This window comes from Halichoerus grypus, chromosome 5, assembly GCF_964656455.1.
Source record: "Halichoerus grypus chromosome 5, mHalGry1.hap1.1, whole genome shotgun sequence".
NCBI classification, from domain to species: domain Eukaryota; kingdom Metazoa; phylum Chordata; class Mammalia; order Carnivora; family Phocidae; genus Halichoerus; species Halichoerus grypus.
Genome location: NC_135716.1, coordinates 61,693,236 through 61,707,208, shown reverse-complemented (window position 1 = coordinate 61,707,208; position 13,973 = coordinate 61,693,236). Strand labels below are relative to the sequence as shown.

The 13,973-nt window shown below is 43.5% G+C and overlaps 1 protein-coding gene across 5 annotated transcripts in view; it reads left to right on the top strand.

Moving 5' to 3' along the window:
• Positions 1–13,973, top strand: part of SULF1 (sulfatase 1) — a 175,230-nt gene that overhangs the window by 108,982 nt on the left and 52,275 nt on the right. For all 5 annotated transcript variants that reach the window (XM_036109380.2, XM_036109379.2, XM_036109375.2 and 2 more), the window contains 2 exons: positions 7,408–7,559; positions 9,901–10,070. In XM_036109380.2, the coding sequence (XP_035965273.1) occupies positions 7,408–7,559; positions 9,901–10,070 (322 nt within the window). The remainder of the gene's footprint in view (positions 1–7,407; positions 7,560–9,900; positions 10,071–13,973) is intronic.

Below are 13,973 nucleotides of genomic sequence, written 5' to 3'. Positions count from 1 at the left end.
ATGGAAATGAAGAGTCGTACCAGTAAAAGTCAAGGCAAAGCTTGGTATACAAAGTGCGCGCCGTGGAGCTGTGGAGAAAGGGTGCCTATGTGGGGAACTAAGTTTCCAGATGGCAAAAGCAAAAATCGAAATGCCATCCATTGCGAAGTTTACCGGGTCACCAAGATAGAAGTAAATCGGTTGCTTCTAAGAAGTGTAGCGTATTCTGGTACTTGTTTCAATTAGACTATGCTGTATCTACCCTACAATAGATCATAAGAGCTTGGATAAAACAGAGAGAATTTAGTTCAAGTCCCTTATTTTCAGGTGAGCAAATTTCTGCCAACAAGATCAAAAGTGACACCTCTGATGTTCTAATGGGGAGAGCAGGTGTCAGGACCTTGGTCTTCAGGGTTCTTGCCAGTGTGCTACCCTACCTGCACGGGTTGGGTCTTGAATGACACTGTGCACCATAAGGCTGTCCCGATGACACGGGGCGCCTGGGTGGCTCAGTCATTAAGCGTCTGCCTTCAGCTCAGGTCATGATCCTGGGGTCCTGGGATCGAGCCCCACGTCGGGCTCCCTGCTCAGTGGGAAGCCTGCTTCTCCTCTCCCACTCCCCCTGCTTGTGTTCCCTCTCTCACTATCTCTCTGTCAAATAAATAAATAAAATCTTAAAAAAAAAAAAAAGGCTGTCCCGATGACAACGGTCAGGTTCTTTGTGTAGCCCAGTTGTCTTCTCCGGGGATAGAAGACTTGCTCCTGGAAGCGAAGTCTGATTCCGAGGCCAACCTTCTTTCTGCTCGGGGGTCTAGACACTTAGGTAATAACTGAATTTATAGTGAGTCATTGTACAGAGGAAAAGGAATTCTTTGAAGGGAACAAGGACTTTTCCGAATAGTTAGAAATAGAAGAAGGATGATCTGCACAGAAGAAAATAAATGTTGGTATGCCCCTTAGTGAATCAGACAAAAGTACAAATTGGAAGACGAAAATGGCAGTGATAGAGATCTGTACAATTTAAATTTATCTTTGATGGGAAAATACTGAAGTGTGCCAGGCGATTAGGAAGCAAAGATGCCTTTGTGACAATAGTTTATTGATCTAACCAGGGACAGAGACCCATTTGAAAATACACAAGCACATCAGAATGATAGGCATTTTAGGAAGTTAAGAGAATCAGTGAAGAGGTATTAAACCAACATAATTATTTATAAGCCACTAAACTAGAGGGGGAAAAGCCGATATATAAAGATTTTATCATTTTTCTAATAATGAATACATTATTTGGAACGTTTAGCTGAGAACCTAAGAAAAATAATGCAAGAGACTAAAATATGTATCATACATATAAATATTCATCGAGAGAAAAGCACAACGCAGTAATCAGTCTTATGAAGAATAACTCCGAGAAGACAAATTACTAAGAGGCTGATTTTGGGAGGCATCCAGGATACGTGGATTTCAATGGATTGAATTGATCCAATATTATATTTACCATCATATGACATGATTTTTCTTTCTCAGAACTGAGGCATATTTTTGGACTGGCTATAGCCGGAATTTTTTCTAACTTTACTCATGGAAAATATGACTCTCCAACAGCTTAAATGTTCAAAAGGGGAAAATACAGCAACATGTCTATTGCATTTTATGTTCTGACAAGTGAAGTGGGAATGATATTGGATTATCTATCCTAAAAATGAATATCCTGCCTGACTATCTGCTCAAAAAAAAAAATTTAGTGTGAATTTCTTGTGAGAGTATAGACTTGAATGTAAAACCTGGCATTAAGTTTTTTAAGGTAAAAGTAACAATCTCTCCCTATAATTTTTATGTTGATTAATTTAAAGATTGTAGTGTTCAAGTTACAATCAGAACACATGATACATAAAATCACATGTGAATTAAATTTTAGTCATACTCATTTTACTTCATATCATTTGAGTAGAAGGGGCAATATTTAAAGGAGAGCTGCAATAAATTCTTTTGTAAAAAATTCTTTTGTAACAAAATAATTTGGACAAAGGAATCAATTTTCTGCTTTCATGTCTTTTTATTTTACAAAATTTATTTATGTTACCATACATTCGTTGAACTACATATACCTGGAATTACACTAAATGCTGGGATATGAAGAGATATAAAGAAAGATCCCTGTCTTCATTAGACTTACAGTCTAGTTGGGGAATTATAGTTTTAACTTGGTTCAAAATTATGTATATTGTTAGTTTGTCAGTTACTACCAGTAAAATCCTGTGACCCCAAGCCTATCAATGACAATTGATTCAGTAAAAGCTCAGTTAGTGTATCATTTGTTACATTAAATAAGATTTAACTTCTCCACAGCATCAGAAATCTTTGGATAGTTCCTATTGCTGACTGAAAGGCCTTTGCTTCAAAAGATTTGAAGAGAAATTTTTTAAAGTATTATGTAACAGATAGTCCTGGACAGAAGTAGCATGGCCTAAAGTCAACAGTAATTATAATCAGGTCTTTCTGATCTTTCTCCCTGTCACCTGACCCCCCTACCACCTTCTTAAGTAGCCATAAAGGGAAGTGTTTAATGGTGTCTCAAAGAAGAGAATGATACAGAAGACAGGTAGATGGTGTGTTCGAGATATATTCCCATAGTAGTAAATTGACTGAATTGCCAGTGCCAAAGGATAAGAAAAACTTCATACTGCACATAATAGAATGGCATTATGGGCAAGAAAACGAAATTCACCTTAGGGAGGGAGAAAGAGATTTAATACATCTGGAGGAAAATAATTAGAAGCCCAGATAATCAATTGCAGAGCGCTGCCAGGAAGCACAATGTTGAAAGAGGCCAGGGGTGATTACAAATGAGTCTCAGTGTTACGAGGCAACAAGAAAGGCCAAAGGAACTTGAAGCCAACAGCACGGGGGGGGGGGGGGGGGGGGGGGGGGGGGCGCGTGGTGCCGCATGAGGTCCTGGTCTCTCTTGGAACGAGTGTGATGGGTGAGGGCACATCTGGAATCCTGAGTACATATTTTACACTCCATTAGCACAGAGACACTGAAAACCTGGAGGGAGTTCTGAAGCCAGTAACAAGGACTATTAAGAGACTCGAAGGAAGAGTTTGTAAGGGGAGGATTAAGGGAGGGGCGATAGCCATGGCAATGGGTGGAAAGCAGCGCTAAAAAACCAAACAAGGACAACAATGAGGCAGGAAAGACCTGTCGTGGCTGCCCCCAGAGGAAAAAACAGAGAACAAAACTGAACGTGGCAGAAAAAGAAAAAATCTAAAAACTAATTAAGCAGGGAAATGTAAGCCAAATGGGAATTGGTTGCCACAAAATAAGTCTGATTGGGGAGAAAAAGATGTAACCTCTCGAAAAATGTTTTCAGACGCCCAAGTACAGAACTCAGACAAGACGTCCTACTGCAGAATGGTAAAGTACTTCAAATCAGGACACAGGGTTGGGAGGATGATGGTAATGGTGCTGCTAATAATACTACAGGCAGCAACGGTATTTAATAAGCCCTTGTTAGGTGCCAGGCACTGTTTGAAGCGCTTTACATATGTTTTAATTCATTGGATTCTCACAACAACCCTACCACTGTTCTTATTATCATCCTCATGGTTTTACAGATGGGAGAACTGGAGGTGAAGAGAGGCCAAGGGACTTGCCTGTGGACGGATAGCTAGCAAATAGCACGGCCAGGTTTTAAACCCAGGCAGGCCGGCTTCCGGGTCTATATTCCAAATCACTGTACTCTTCTGCTGCTTTTAAGACGAAAGGAGAGAAAAGTGGGGCGGGGGGGGGGGGGGGGGGCCCTGGGGATGAGGAGCAGGCCAAAAGAAAGAGCAGGGCCTGAGGTTATTAAGTGAGAAGTTCCTGGAAATAGTCCCCTTCTGAAGTCATGTTGGCGGGGTGTGGCCCTGGTGTGCCGCCTCTGACTCAAAGTCATTAGTACCTTTTGTCAGAAAGGAAAATCATCTTGTGGTTCTCTGTGAAAAGAGGGTTGGTCTCTGAAGACGAGAACCCCTCATTAGAAGTCTTACTGCACATAGTCAGCTCAGAGGGAAATCCTGAGTCCTATCCGACCTGAGATCCTCTAACACTTAGTCCCACGCACATCAGTCTGCTCTGGGGCCTGGCAGAGTAATCAAGCAGTGGGCGTTTGGCCAACTGACCACTTGATGGATTTACTCATTTGCAGACTCAACATATAAACACTCATTCAACAAATAAACATCGCTATGTTTCTCGGACTTGAGTTAACTCTTCAAAGAAAATAAATCTCATCAGAAATAGCAACTTCAGCCACTTATAATTCCAGTGAAAACATCAGTCTAGAACTTGTAGAATCCCCAGAATACATGGAGGCCCATGAACCCCAGTGCAGGAAACAAAAACTATGAAGCCCCTAGGCTATGTGCAAGGATGGGGAGCAGGGGGGAGTATAGAGATGAGGCAAAGGCAGAGTTCACCCTCAAAGCCTTACAGGCTAAGGGGGATTACCTTACATACGAGCAGGACTATAGCACAAGGGAGGAAGGGAAGATGGCATTCGAGCCACAGAGCCACAGAGACAAATTGCTGTGGGACTGGGCAAAGACTGGGATCGGAAGGGCACCTGGTCTAGCCTTGATACACATCGGGGGGGGTGAGGGAGCTAGCACAGGCAAAGGCTGTAAGAGGTGAAAACCAGAGCAAATGGAGAAAACACACTCTCCGGAGAGACGGACAAATCACAGAAATGCAGGCTGGGATTGGAAATAGAGGGATTTTGTCCAGATCCAAAGGTGGCCTTGCATGACATGCTATCAAGTGAAACTTAAGTCTATCAAATGAAACTTGAGGGGGGTGTCCATCCACGATGTGACAATGGGGTCATGTCACCAGAGCCGGTCTTCAGGAAGGTGGCACTAAGAGTGGAAAGACCCGGGAGGCTGGTTAGGGGCTCTGGCAGGAGACTGTGAGCATTCGTGAGGGGCATCGAGTCATCGGAGAAAGAGGGGCAGGTTCGAGAGCTGTTATCCACGTAGAATCTTCAGGTGGTGGCGCCTGCTCAGCAAGGGGACCAAAGGAGCAGGTGAACCGGGGAAGGCTCTGGGGTGCTGAGCCTGGTCAACCAGGAAGATGACTATGACACTCAGAGAAGAAAAGGGAATCTGAGGAGAGAAGTGCACTCGGAAGGGAAAAGGATTCATTCTGTTCCAGACAAGTCTATTAAGAGTGAGGAAAACGTTCCTCTGGAGGTATCCTACATGTAGCTGTGTATCAGGATGAAAGCGAGCTAGCTAGCCCGTCAAGACACAGAAATGATGTACCGTGGACAATGCTGAGATTCAGAAATGTGTGCTTTAAGGGCGATACTGATAAAGTGCCTGATTCTGGGATCTGTTTTCATCTTACCAGGCCTGTAGTCCAGGAACTATCTTTCTTCGTGTGTGTAAGTGGAGACACTTGTGAAACCAGCTTAGTGAAGATACACAGTGGCTTTGACATGGAAGGCATCTGATTAGCCATAGTTTCTCCCTAAAACAAAAGATGGCAGCCCTTTAAAAATCAGAAAAATTAAAGCTTGCACGCATGTGTGTACTACATATGCATAGATGTGTAGGTATAAGTGTGTGTGTGTGTGTTGCACACACACCTACATATACATATATAAAAATTTCTTTGCTCCTTTCTACTTAAGGGGAAGGTTACGTATATGGCTACTAGGGTGACCAACCATCTAGGTTACCCAGAATAGTGCTTGTTTATGCCTGCCTTCCTGGTGAAATTACAACTATTAGAAATAGTACCCTCCTTGTCTTGCAGACTGATTGAATCCTGCAGTTTTGAGGGCTGGTTGGCTCTTAAAGAACCCATTCGAACAGTGCATGGAATACAACATTCTCCACTTTCCCCACAAATGAAAATGTGTGTGTGTTTAAACCAAACCTAAAAAACTGGTAACAGCCTCTTAGAAGTAGGATTTGTCTCAGAATCATGCATGTAAACATGAGAATACCTTCACCTATGGATCCCAGGTTTGGCTTTTCTGTAATTGCAGAGTTAGAGTTATGCCGCTGTGGTATCAGAATAATTTTTGAATGTCATCTTGAAATAGAAGCGTGGATTTTAAGCGCTAATGCAAAGGTAAAGGAGAAACACTTCTTAAATGTATGCAGTTTGTTTATTTTCTCTGTAAGAATCATAAATGTTGACACATTACTTGTAATTGAAGTGGTTAATGATTTATCAGCAAGGTGATTTGGTCAGCCATTACACACAAACTTTGGTATACTCCAGAATGTTCTATTGCACTTGTGAAGCTCTCTTGTCTAACCTGAATTTACATTCTGCGGTGATAACATGGTGTATGCAGTGTGATTAAAGTAAGTGAACATATCAAAAAAAAAAAAAAGAAAAGTAACAGTACCCTCTTTCTCAAAAGTGTGCCGACAATACATTTTTAGCTACCCTTCTGATAGTTACAAGGTATTTGACTTCAAGATCTAACCCATTTTGTTCCCGAAACCCCAACCTGCCCTACTCTCTCCTCTTTGCCCATCTCTTCTTGTCCTCTTTGGCAGAGGACCAAATCCAAATCCAAAGTTTCCCTCTGAAAGGATCGGTAAGCTCTGTTGCCCAGTGGCCTTCCTTAGGTGAGACATGCCAAACTTACAAATGTGAAGTCCCTCCAGGGGCCTCGTCGATGAGCAGTAGAGTGTCTGTGTCCCATGTACTTCTCTTAGACTATGAGTCTATGAAAGTTAGTCATCTGCGTAGTAATTCTGTGTCACCAGAATTTTTTATTATCAATAATAGACAGACACATTCCTAAAATACACATAATGTGAACACCAATGCCATAAAATATGTGTGACATAAAAACCCTTACCAGGTGCTGAAGAAACGGAGTTTACCATGGTTCCTTGACTTGGAAAATTTGTATTCTGGATATGCAAACACAAAGACAAACTTTTCTATAGGGTTTTTATAATTTATAACTCTCAAATAGTAAGTTGGAAAACTTACTTTCTCACCAAGACTGAACTTTCAGCACCACCCACCCCCCCAACTATTTGCCCAGAGACAGCATTCCACATTTCCACTGGCTACTTCTCTGACTGTTACATCAACTTAACAAAAGGGTACATTCTGCTTTTATTCTAGCAGAACCACAAGAAACAGATGCACCCCGAGTACCATGATCATTATGGTGATTTTATTGCGCTATAATCCATGTACATGGGTACTACGTTTATTTATTCAAAAGGAAAATGTCTGTGTGTCACTTTGCCAAAGGATCAGGGTATTACACTATTATTTTGGCGTTACCAACGTTTACTTTTGTTTTACTGCCCCTTTTTCAAATCCTAATTTCATACTTAATGCATTTACGCATTTATTTGTGATTAATCATTTCATACGAGAAAATAATCCCTTTTTTTCCCTTTGCAGCCTTTTTTGGAAAATACCTCAATGAATATAATGGCAGCTACATCCCTCCTGGATGGCGAGAATGGCTTGGATTAATCAAGAATTCTCGCTTCTATAATTACACTGTTTGTCGTAATGGCATCAAAGAAAAGCATGGATTTGATTATGCAAAGGTAATTTTCAGCCACTTTTACGCTGCATCAATTTACTTTGTGCATAATGGGGAAAAGCCATTTTCAGTGAGTTAACTTATCCACGAGATTGGCTTTCTATGTTCTCACAATGTTAGAATGAGAAATTTTAAGGTAATTTTAAACTCCAGGCAAGAAAAAGATTTTCAAGGAACACTGACTTTGAATAGTGATTCTTTTTTCCCTCATTAGGATGAAAGGCAATCAGCCTTTGATGAAGTATCATCAAGAAAATCATAGATGCCTCCACTCGGTCTTGTGATTTTTTTTTTTATTTTTCTACTCCCTAGAGGATTTGTCCACATAATCAAATGTTCATCTTGTACCATTTCGCTTTTCACTGGCGTAAAAGTGCATTTTGTCTGTGGCTTCAGGTTTAGAGCAGACAAGTGCAATAATCGAAGGTCGGGGAAACCACATTCTTCGCTTTTCCTCCTGTCTGACCAAGCATTGATATGTGACAAGGACATCTGCCCCACGGGAGCGAGAGTCCACAAAAGTCCCTGGGGCCGTCAATCCCCGGATTTCCAAATCAGTTCATAGAAACTGAAATCGACACGTCCCTCCATGTCTCTAACAAATCCATCCCAGATTAGACTTTCTAAAATTCACAAAGGTTTTGTGATTGCCAACCAAAAATAAAACAAGTTTCAGACGACAAGAGTGAAGGGGAAAATACCTTCGAATTTAGCCTGCTAATTAGCCTAAAATACCTCTTCCCTTCTAGCCATGCCCAGCTCTTCCTCACTTATCTAAAAGAAGCCGACAATCTGCTCTATCTAGCGTGGATCACTACGAAAGAGCCATTGGTAGCAATCAGAGAGAGGGAACTTGCTTTAATTATGGCACAGTGCTGCCTTTATGCTTGGCCCGATTTGAGCTCGAGGAGCTTGGTGGGAGATAAGGTGTTGTAGTCTCGCTCTTTCGTCCCCTTCAGAAAACAATGAATGCAAATGAATTCACAAACATTGCTAATAGGATTCCAGACTCAACAAAGTTGAGAGCTGGCGGGGACCTTGGAGGCAGATTTGAGCAATGTCCTACAAAGTGCGCTAATTGTCACTGCTATCATTTTTTTATCTGTGGGGATGCTTTCATGCTCCTTGTTCAAGCTATTAACCTTTCCTTCCCTGTTGTCCTAAGGAGAGCAAAGTAATCAAGAATCCCTCCAAAGACTAAAATTAGCGTAACTTGCCCATTATCACAGCTGATTAAGTGTCAAAGACAACTGTGTCCGGAAAGAATATATGGCTTTTTTTTTAGTGAGAAAAGGAATGAAACAGACACTCCCATGGAAGAAGGTGATGGCCTGTGGAGTTGTCCTCACAATGACATGTGACACAGATTTCCTCCCTTGGGCACTGCTTTTGCAGCTGTGCTGGTCCCTGAATCTACATGTGATTAGTCATGCCTGGGAGCCTCTGACACTGTGAATGCTGTCTGGGCACTTTCTGAATAAACCTTGTACTGGAGCCCCAGGCCAACGATACCCACTTAGAGGAAGCAGGTGGTTTAATTTAAGTTTTCATCGTTCCTTTTCATTTCATTTCTTCCTTCCCCCTTACAGAGTTGCATCAGTCCCTCAGACTGCAGCTTGGGTCATTTTATTAACAAGTCAGGCTCAAATCCCAGCAGCTGTATCATTTTAGTTGTGCAATTAACAGTATAATCTGCAGGAAATCAAATGCTCCCCATATTTAGTGTTTCAAGTGAATTAATTGATAAAATATTGCAGCTTTTCCATGTGCACCCAGATTTTGGCTATGGCTTTCATTAGCAATTAATGTGTAATTCCCACAGGTGAATTTTGAATTTAAAGAAAAGACCTTTTCTTTTGTTTGTGCATGTGCGTGTGTGCGTGTGTGTGTGTGTGTGTATGTGTTCTGCAACTGTGAATTTGTAGTGGGCGTGGGTGTTTCCTGCCCTTGAAGTAATTAAATTTTTTGTCAACGAATTACATCAATGAAACCTAAGAATGAAATATGTATCCGGTGTTTCATGGGCTCTAGCATTTGGATTGCCAGATCTGATCATTATCTTGGGCAAACAGGACTGGACTTTTTTCTTTCCTAATTGCTAAGTTGTGCCTTACTCAAAATACAATTTTTGCATGTTACCAAGCTAGCCACCCTAGAAAGTAACTGGCAACTGATTTTGTCTGTTACGGAAGATGTTTTGCTGCTTTGGGAAGTATCATCTTCCTTCCTGCTTTAGACCTTATACCTTCATTCAGTGAGATGCTTCTGAAGAAAGAAGTATTCAAATGTGATCTGATGAATGTCACCTTTTGTAATTTTTGTTTTGTGTCAAATGTATGTTTCAGGACTACTTCACAGACTTAATCACTAACGAGAGCATTAATTACTTCAAAATGTCTAAGAGAATGTATCCCCATAGGCCCATTATGATGGTGATCAGCCACGCTGCGCCCCACGGCCCCGAGGACTCGGCCCCACAGTTTTCAAAACTGTACCCCAATGCTTCCCAACACATGTGAGTAATAACGTCAGTTCTGGGACCTGCTGAACACGGGCCTTTCCTTTGCTCCCCACCTCCCTCCTCTCCCTCACCCCGTTTCCTTCCACGCCATGTCTCCAGAGGCAGGTAAACCAACCAGCTCCTGCCATGAGCCCACGGGGCAGGCTGGCCACGGGGCCTGGCATAAAGGACCTGGTCTAGTGGTGTGATTAGGAATCACATTTCCAACCTTTGTAAGTAGCTAAATGAAAAGGAAGAGAAGCACGTAGGGTGAATGGGGGAAATTTTTATCAGGCGTTCCCTTCAGTTGTCTTACATGATATTCCTGAGCACGATCTCATAAAAATAACGATCAAATGGTATACTCCTCATAGCAGCAGAGTGGTGCCCCCTGGTCTGGTGGTAGAAACATGGGTCTGTCTTCTAGGCGGATACTGGGGGCAGCTTTGCTGCAGATGTGCAATTAGGATTGCTGCAGAAAGCAGCTTGCATGGGCTTGCCCGAGAGGCCTTCTCAGGTCACGGTTTTAAAATAACCTGATGTTTCTTTTTGAGAGGGAGGAGCCTTGGTAAGGAGGGGAGGGGAGGCCCAGGGGAGGAGGCTGATGGTGTGGGGGGACCCAGGCAGAGAGCAGAGAGCCCTGTTACGCCGATAACTCTCACTAGCCAGGAGTAGAAACGTCCGGATGCTTTGGCAGCAAAGAACATGATTTTGTTTTTTACTCTATTGACTCGCTTCCTTCCCATCCTTTGCAATAACATGCAGCCTTCCCTACAGAGCAGTTGGCTCTGTGTCTGCGGAAGGATCGGACATCAGACAGGTAGGGACCAGGGAATTGGTATGTTTCCTTCATCACTAAACCTCCAAAATTAGTTCTTAATCTGTTTATGCTTAAGTATCATCTCTTCTCACCCACACTGATTTCCCAGCCACAATCCCAGACAGAAAGAAAATAGAGTAAATGTATTTATGAGAAGAGAGACATACCAAAGACACTGTAGTTGCTAGTCATTACATATCTTATAAGGAGAGAACCTTTCCTTATATTCTTACTTTTTAATCTTATAACTAACAAGCTGCTGGTTTTTGGCCAGTGGTATTCAGGTCATCTCTATCGTATCGAGAGATTTAGACAGAAGGAAGGAGGTCAGAGCTGACTGAGGACAGGAACTAACAGTAACTATAAAACCAGGACAGATACCCTGCTGAGCACGCCCAGTAGGATGGAAGGATGGAAGCGTCTCAATACATAAACTATTGTCAACAAAGAAAGCAGGTTGCCCCAGCGCCTGGGGAATGTGGTCTGGGTGAGCCGCTGTGTTTTGGAAAGAACGCTGTGGATGGATATACAGGCCTCTGAAGGTCTACCGACATATAACCATGCAACTACATTCATGAGCGAAGCCCACGAGTGGCGAGGGGCTCTCCATGAGAGATCACTTACAGACTTAGTAACCCGCTGGCTCAGTGAAAGAGAAAGGTCTTTGCAGTCTTCTCCCCTGCCCTGGGACCCATCTTTCCCTTTCCTTTTGAATCAGAAAAATCACTCTGTGTCGGTTCTCTTGTCGCATTGGCAGATGCTCAGCCTAAGGTGGCTTGCTATAACTGTAAACCTTGCTGGTGTTTTCCCGAGGTTCAGGAGAGGGGACTGACAAAATGGGGTGTTTTATGGCTCCTTAGAAGTCAGCCTGCCTTTGAAGCTTCTGGGCAAGGTCCTGAGCCGGCAGAAAAATCAGCCGCAGGTCAAGAGGTTCTGACAGCTCAGTGGCATGCACAGACAACTGTAGGAGGAGAGGAATCTGCAGACTTCTCAGGGCCTTCATGATAACTAAACAACAGTATCTCTGAGCCCAGCAATTAAAAATTCTATTTGATTCCACAAACATTTATGAGTGGCGCTAAACAGTACAGCCGGGACGAAAGGCATGAGGAAGACACAATTGCTCACAATCGGGACCCGGTGAGCAAAGACAGATTGGCATGCGGGGGCCAAACTCAGCTTGCCGCCAGCTTTTGTTAATAAAAGTTTATTGAAATACAGCCATATTCATTTCTTTATGTGTTATCTGTGGCTGCTTTCACAATTCAACCGCAGAGTAGTTGTGGCAGATATAGTAGGGCCTGCAACGCCCCAGATATTTGCTCTCTGATCCTTTACAGGATGAGTTTGCCCCCAATCCCTACTCTAGGGAGAGGATGGGCAAGTGTCCAAATAGCCATAGCACCAGTGGGAGCAGAAGGCGTAAGCACTAGGGCAGGCCTTCAAGGGGCTATGGAAGTTTGGAGAAAGAGGCATTCACATCTTTTAGGGGAACACGGAAAAGTCATGGACCAGCAGACTTTCAGAGTGGGCCTCAAAGAATGGGTACCATTTCTGAAGCTGATTCTACAGACCGGGTGGATGGTTTCAGGAAGAAAATGCAGCATGGACAAGTGGCCGCCACGTTAAGTGAGGCGATCTGAGATGTGACCTAGGAGAATGGAGCGCAAGGAAGGCAATAAGGGATAAAGCTAGAAAGGGAAACTAGCAGAATTTTGAGGACTTGAATGAATTTGTACATCACTGTAAGCAGAGAGTCACCAGAGGTCATTTGGTGGGGTAGTAACATAATATATAACTCGGTCATTGTTTCAGTTATTCCTTTTGAGTTCACGTGAACCACCTGTGTGTCTTACTGGGGACTCTGTAAAACAAAATCTACCCATGGCAGAGTGAAAAGTATTTAGGCCTTTGAGACAAACAAGCATGGGTTCCTTTTTCATCTGTTCTACTAAGCCCCTGGGCAATTTTTTTTAACCTCTAGGAGCCTCCATTGTCTCATCTGCTAAATGGGGATAATGCTAGCACCTTGACATGGTGTCATGAACAAAAATTAAGAGAGAAAGCATCGTTCAAGTCCCCACATAGGGCCTGGGACATAAAAGCCACTTCATAGATGCTGATTCCTAGTGATCCTTTCTATTGAGATGAACAATATAAAGCTGCTCTTTCTTGATTCCATCTTTCTTGACCCACAAAAAGGGCAGTTTCATTTGGCTCAACTTCATGTTGAGGGGAAGCAGCTGAAGAAATGACAAAAGGATACGTGTCCATTGTGATGTGACAAAGCTCTTGACGAGCTAAGACTCACATTGAGACGAGCCTCTCGCACCTGGCCATTCTAAAAACCCAGACAGGATAAGCACCAGTCTGGGCTGTGGTATCCTTTCTAGGTGCAAAATGCGTGCTGCGAGCAAGTGCCAGTGAGGAGAACACCCTCAGCTCTAGAAAATGAAAATCCATGCGGTTGGTCCAGTGCTTCAGCTTCTATTCGCTGCTAAGCCTTGGGCTTTGGTGCCCGCAGCATGGAGAGAGCCGCTGTGTCTCCCGCGGGCCTCAGAAGGCCTGAGCTGTCTGCATCTTAGTTGTCCAGGCCTCCCTGGCTGTCGCTCGCTGGACAAGGGGGCCGGCGAGAGCCCGTGTGCAGTTCTTGTCACTGTGAGTGACTGCACAGGTCCACAGTTCAGTCTGTGGACAAAAGGAGAGAGACAGATGAAGACAGGCGGCTAATTGTGGCGCACGGAGCTCCTGAATGGCCGGGTTCCTTAGCGAAAACATTAGCCACACATTCGAGCAAAGGGATGTAGGAAGTTAAGTACTTTGCAGAAATGTTTGGCAAGCCCTCTGCAAACAGTGAGAGGCTATAGACTCTCCCCTGTTTGGAGAAGCAAGTAACGTGAACACGTTCCTTGAGGTCGCCTCCCTTGGTGGTCACGCAGTATCCGGATGCCTTTCGTGTGGCCTCAGGTGGTGGTCACCTAGCCCTCTCCAACTGGGGTGAACGCATCGTGTTTCCACGGCGCTTTCCATTCCCAACAAAGGAAGAAAGCCGGGCCAACACTGGCTTGCTGGCTTTACACACGAGGCTGGAGGTTTTG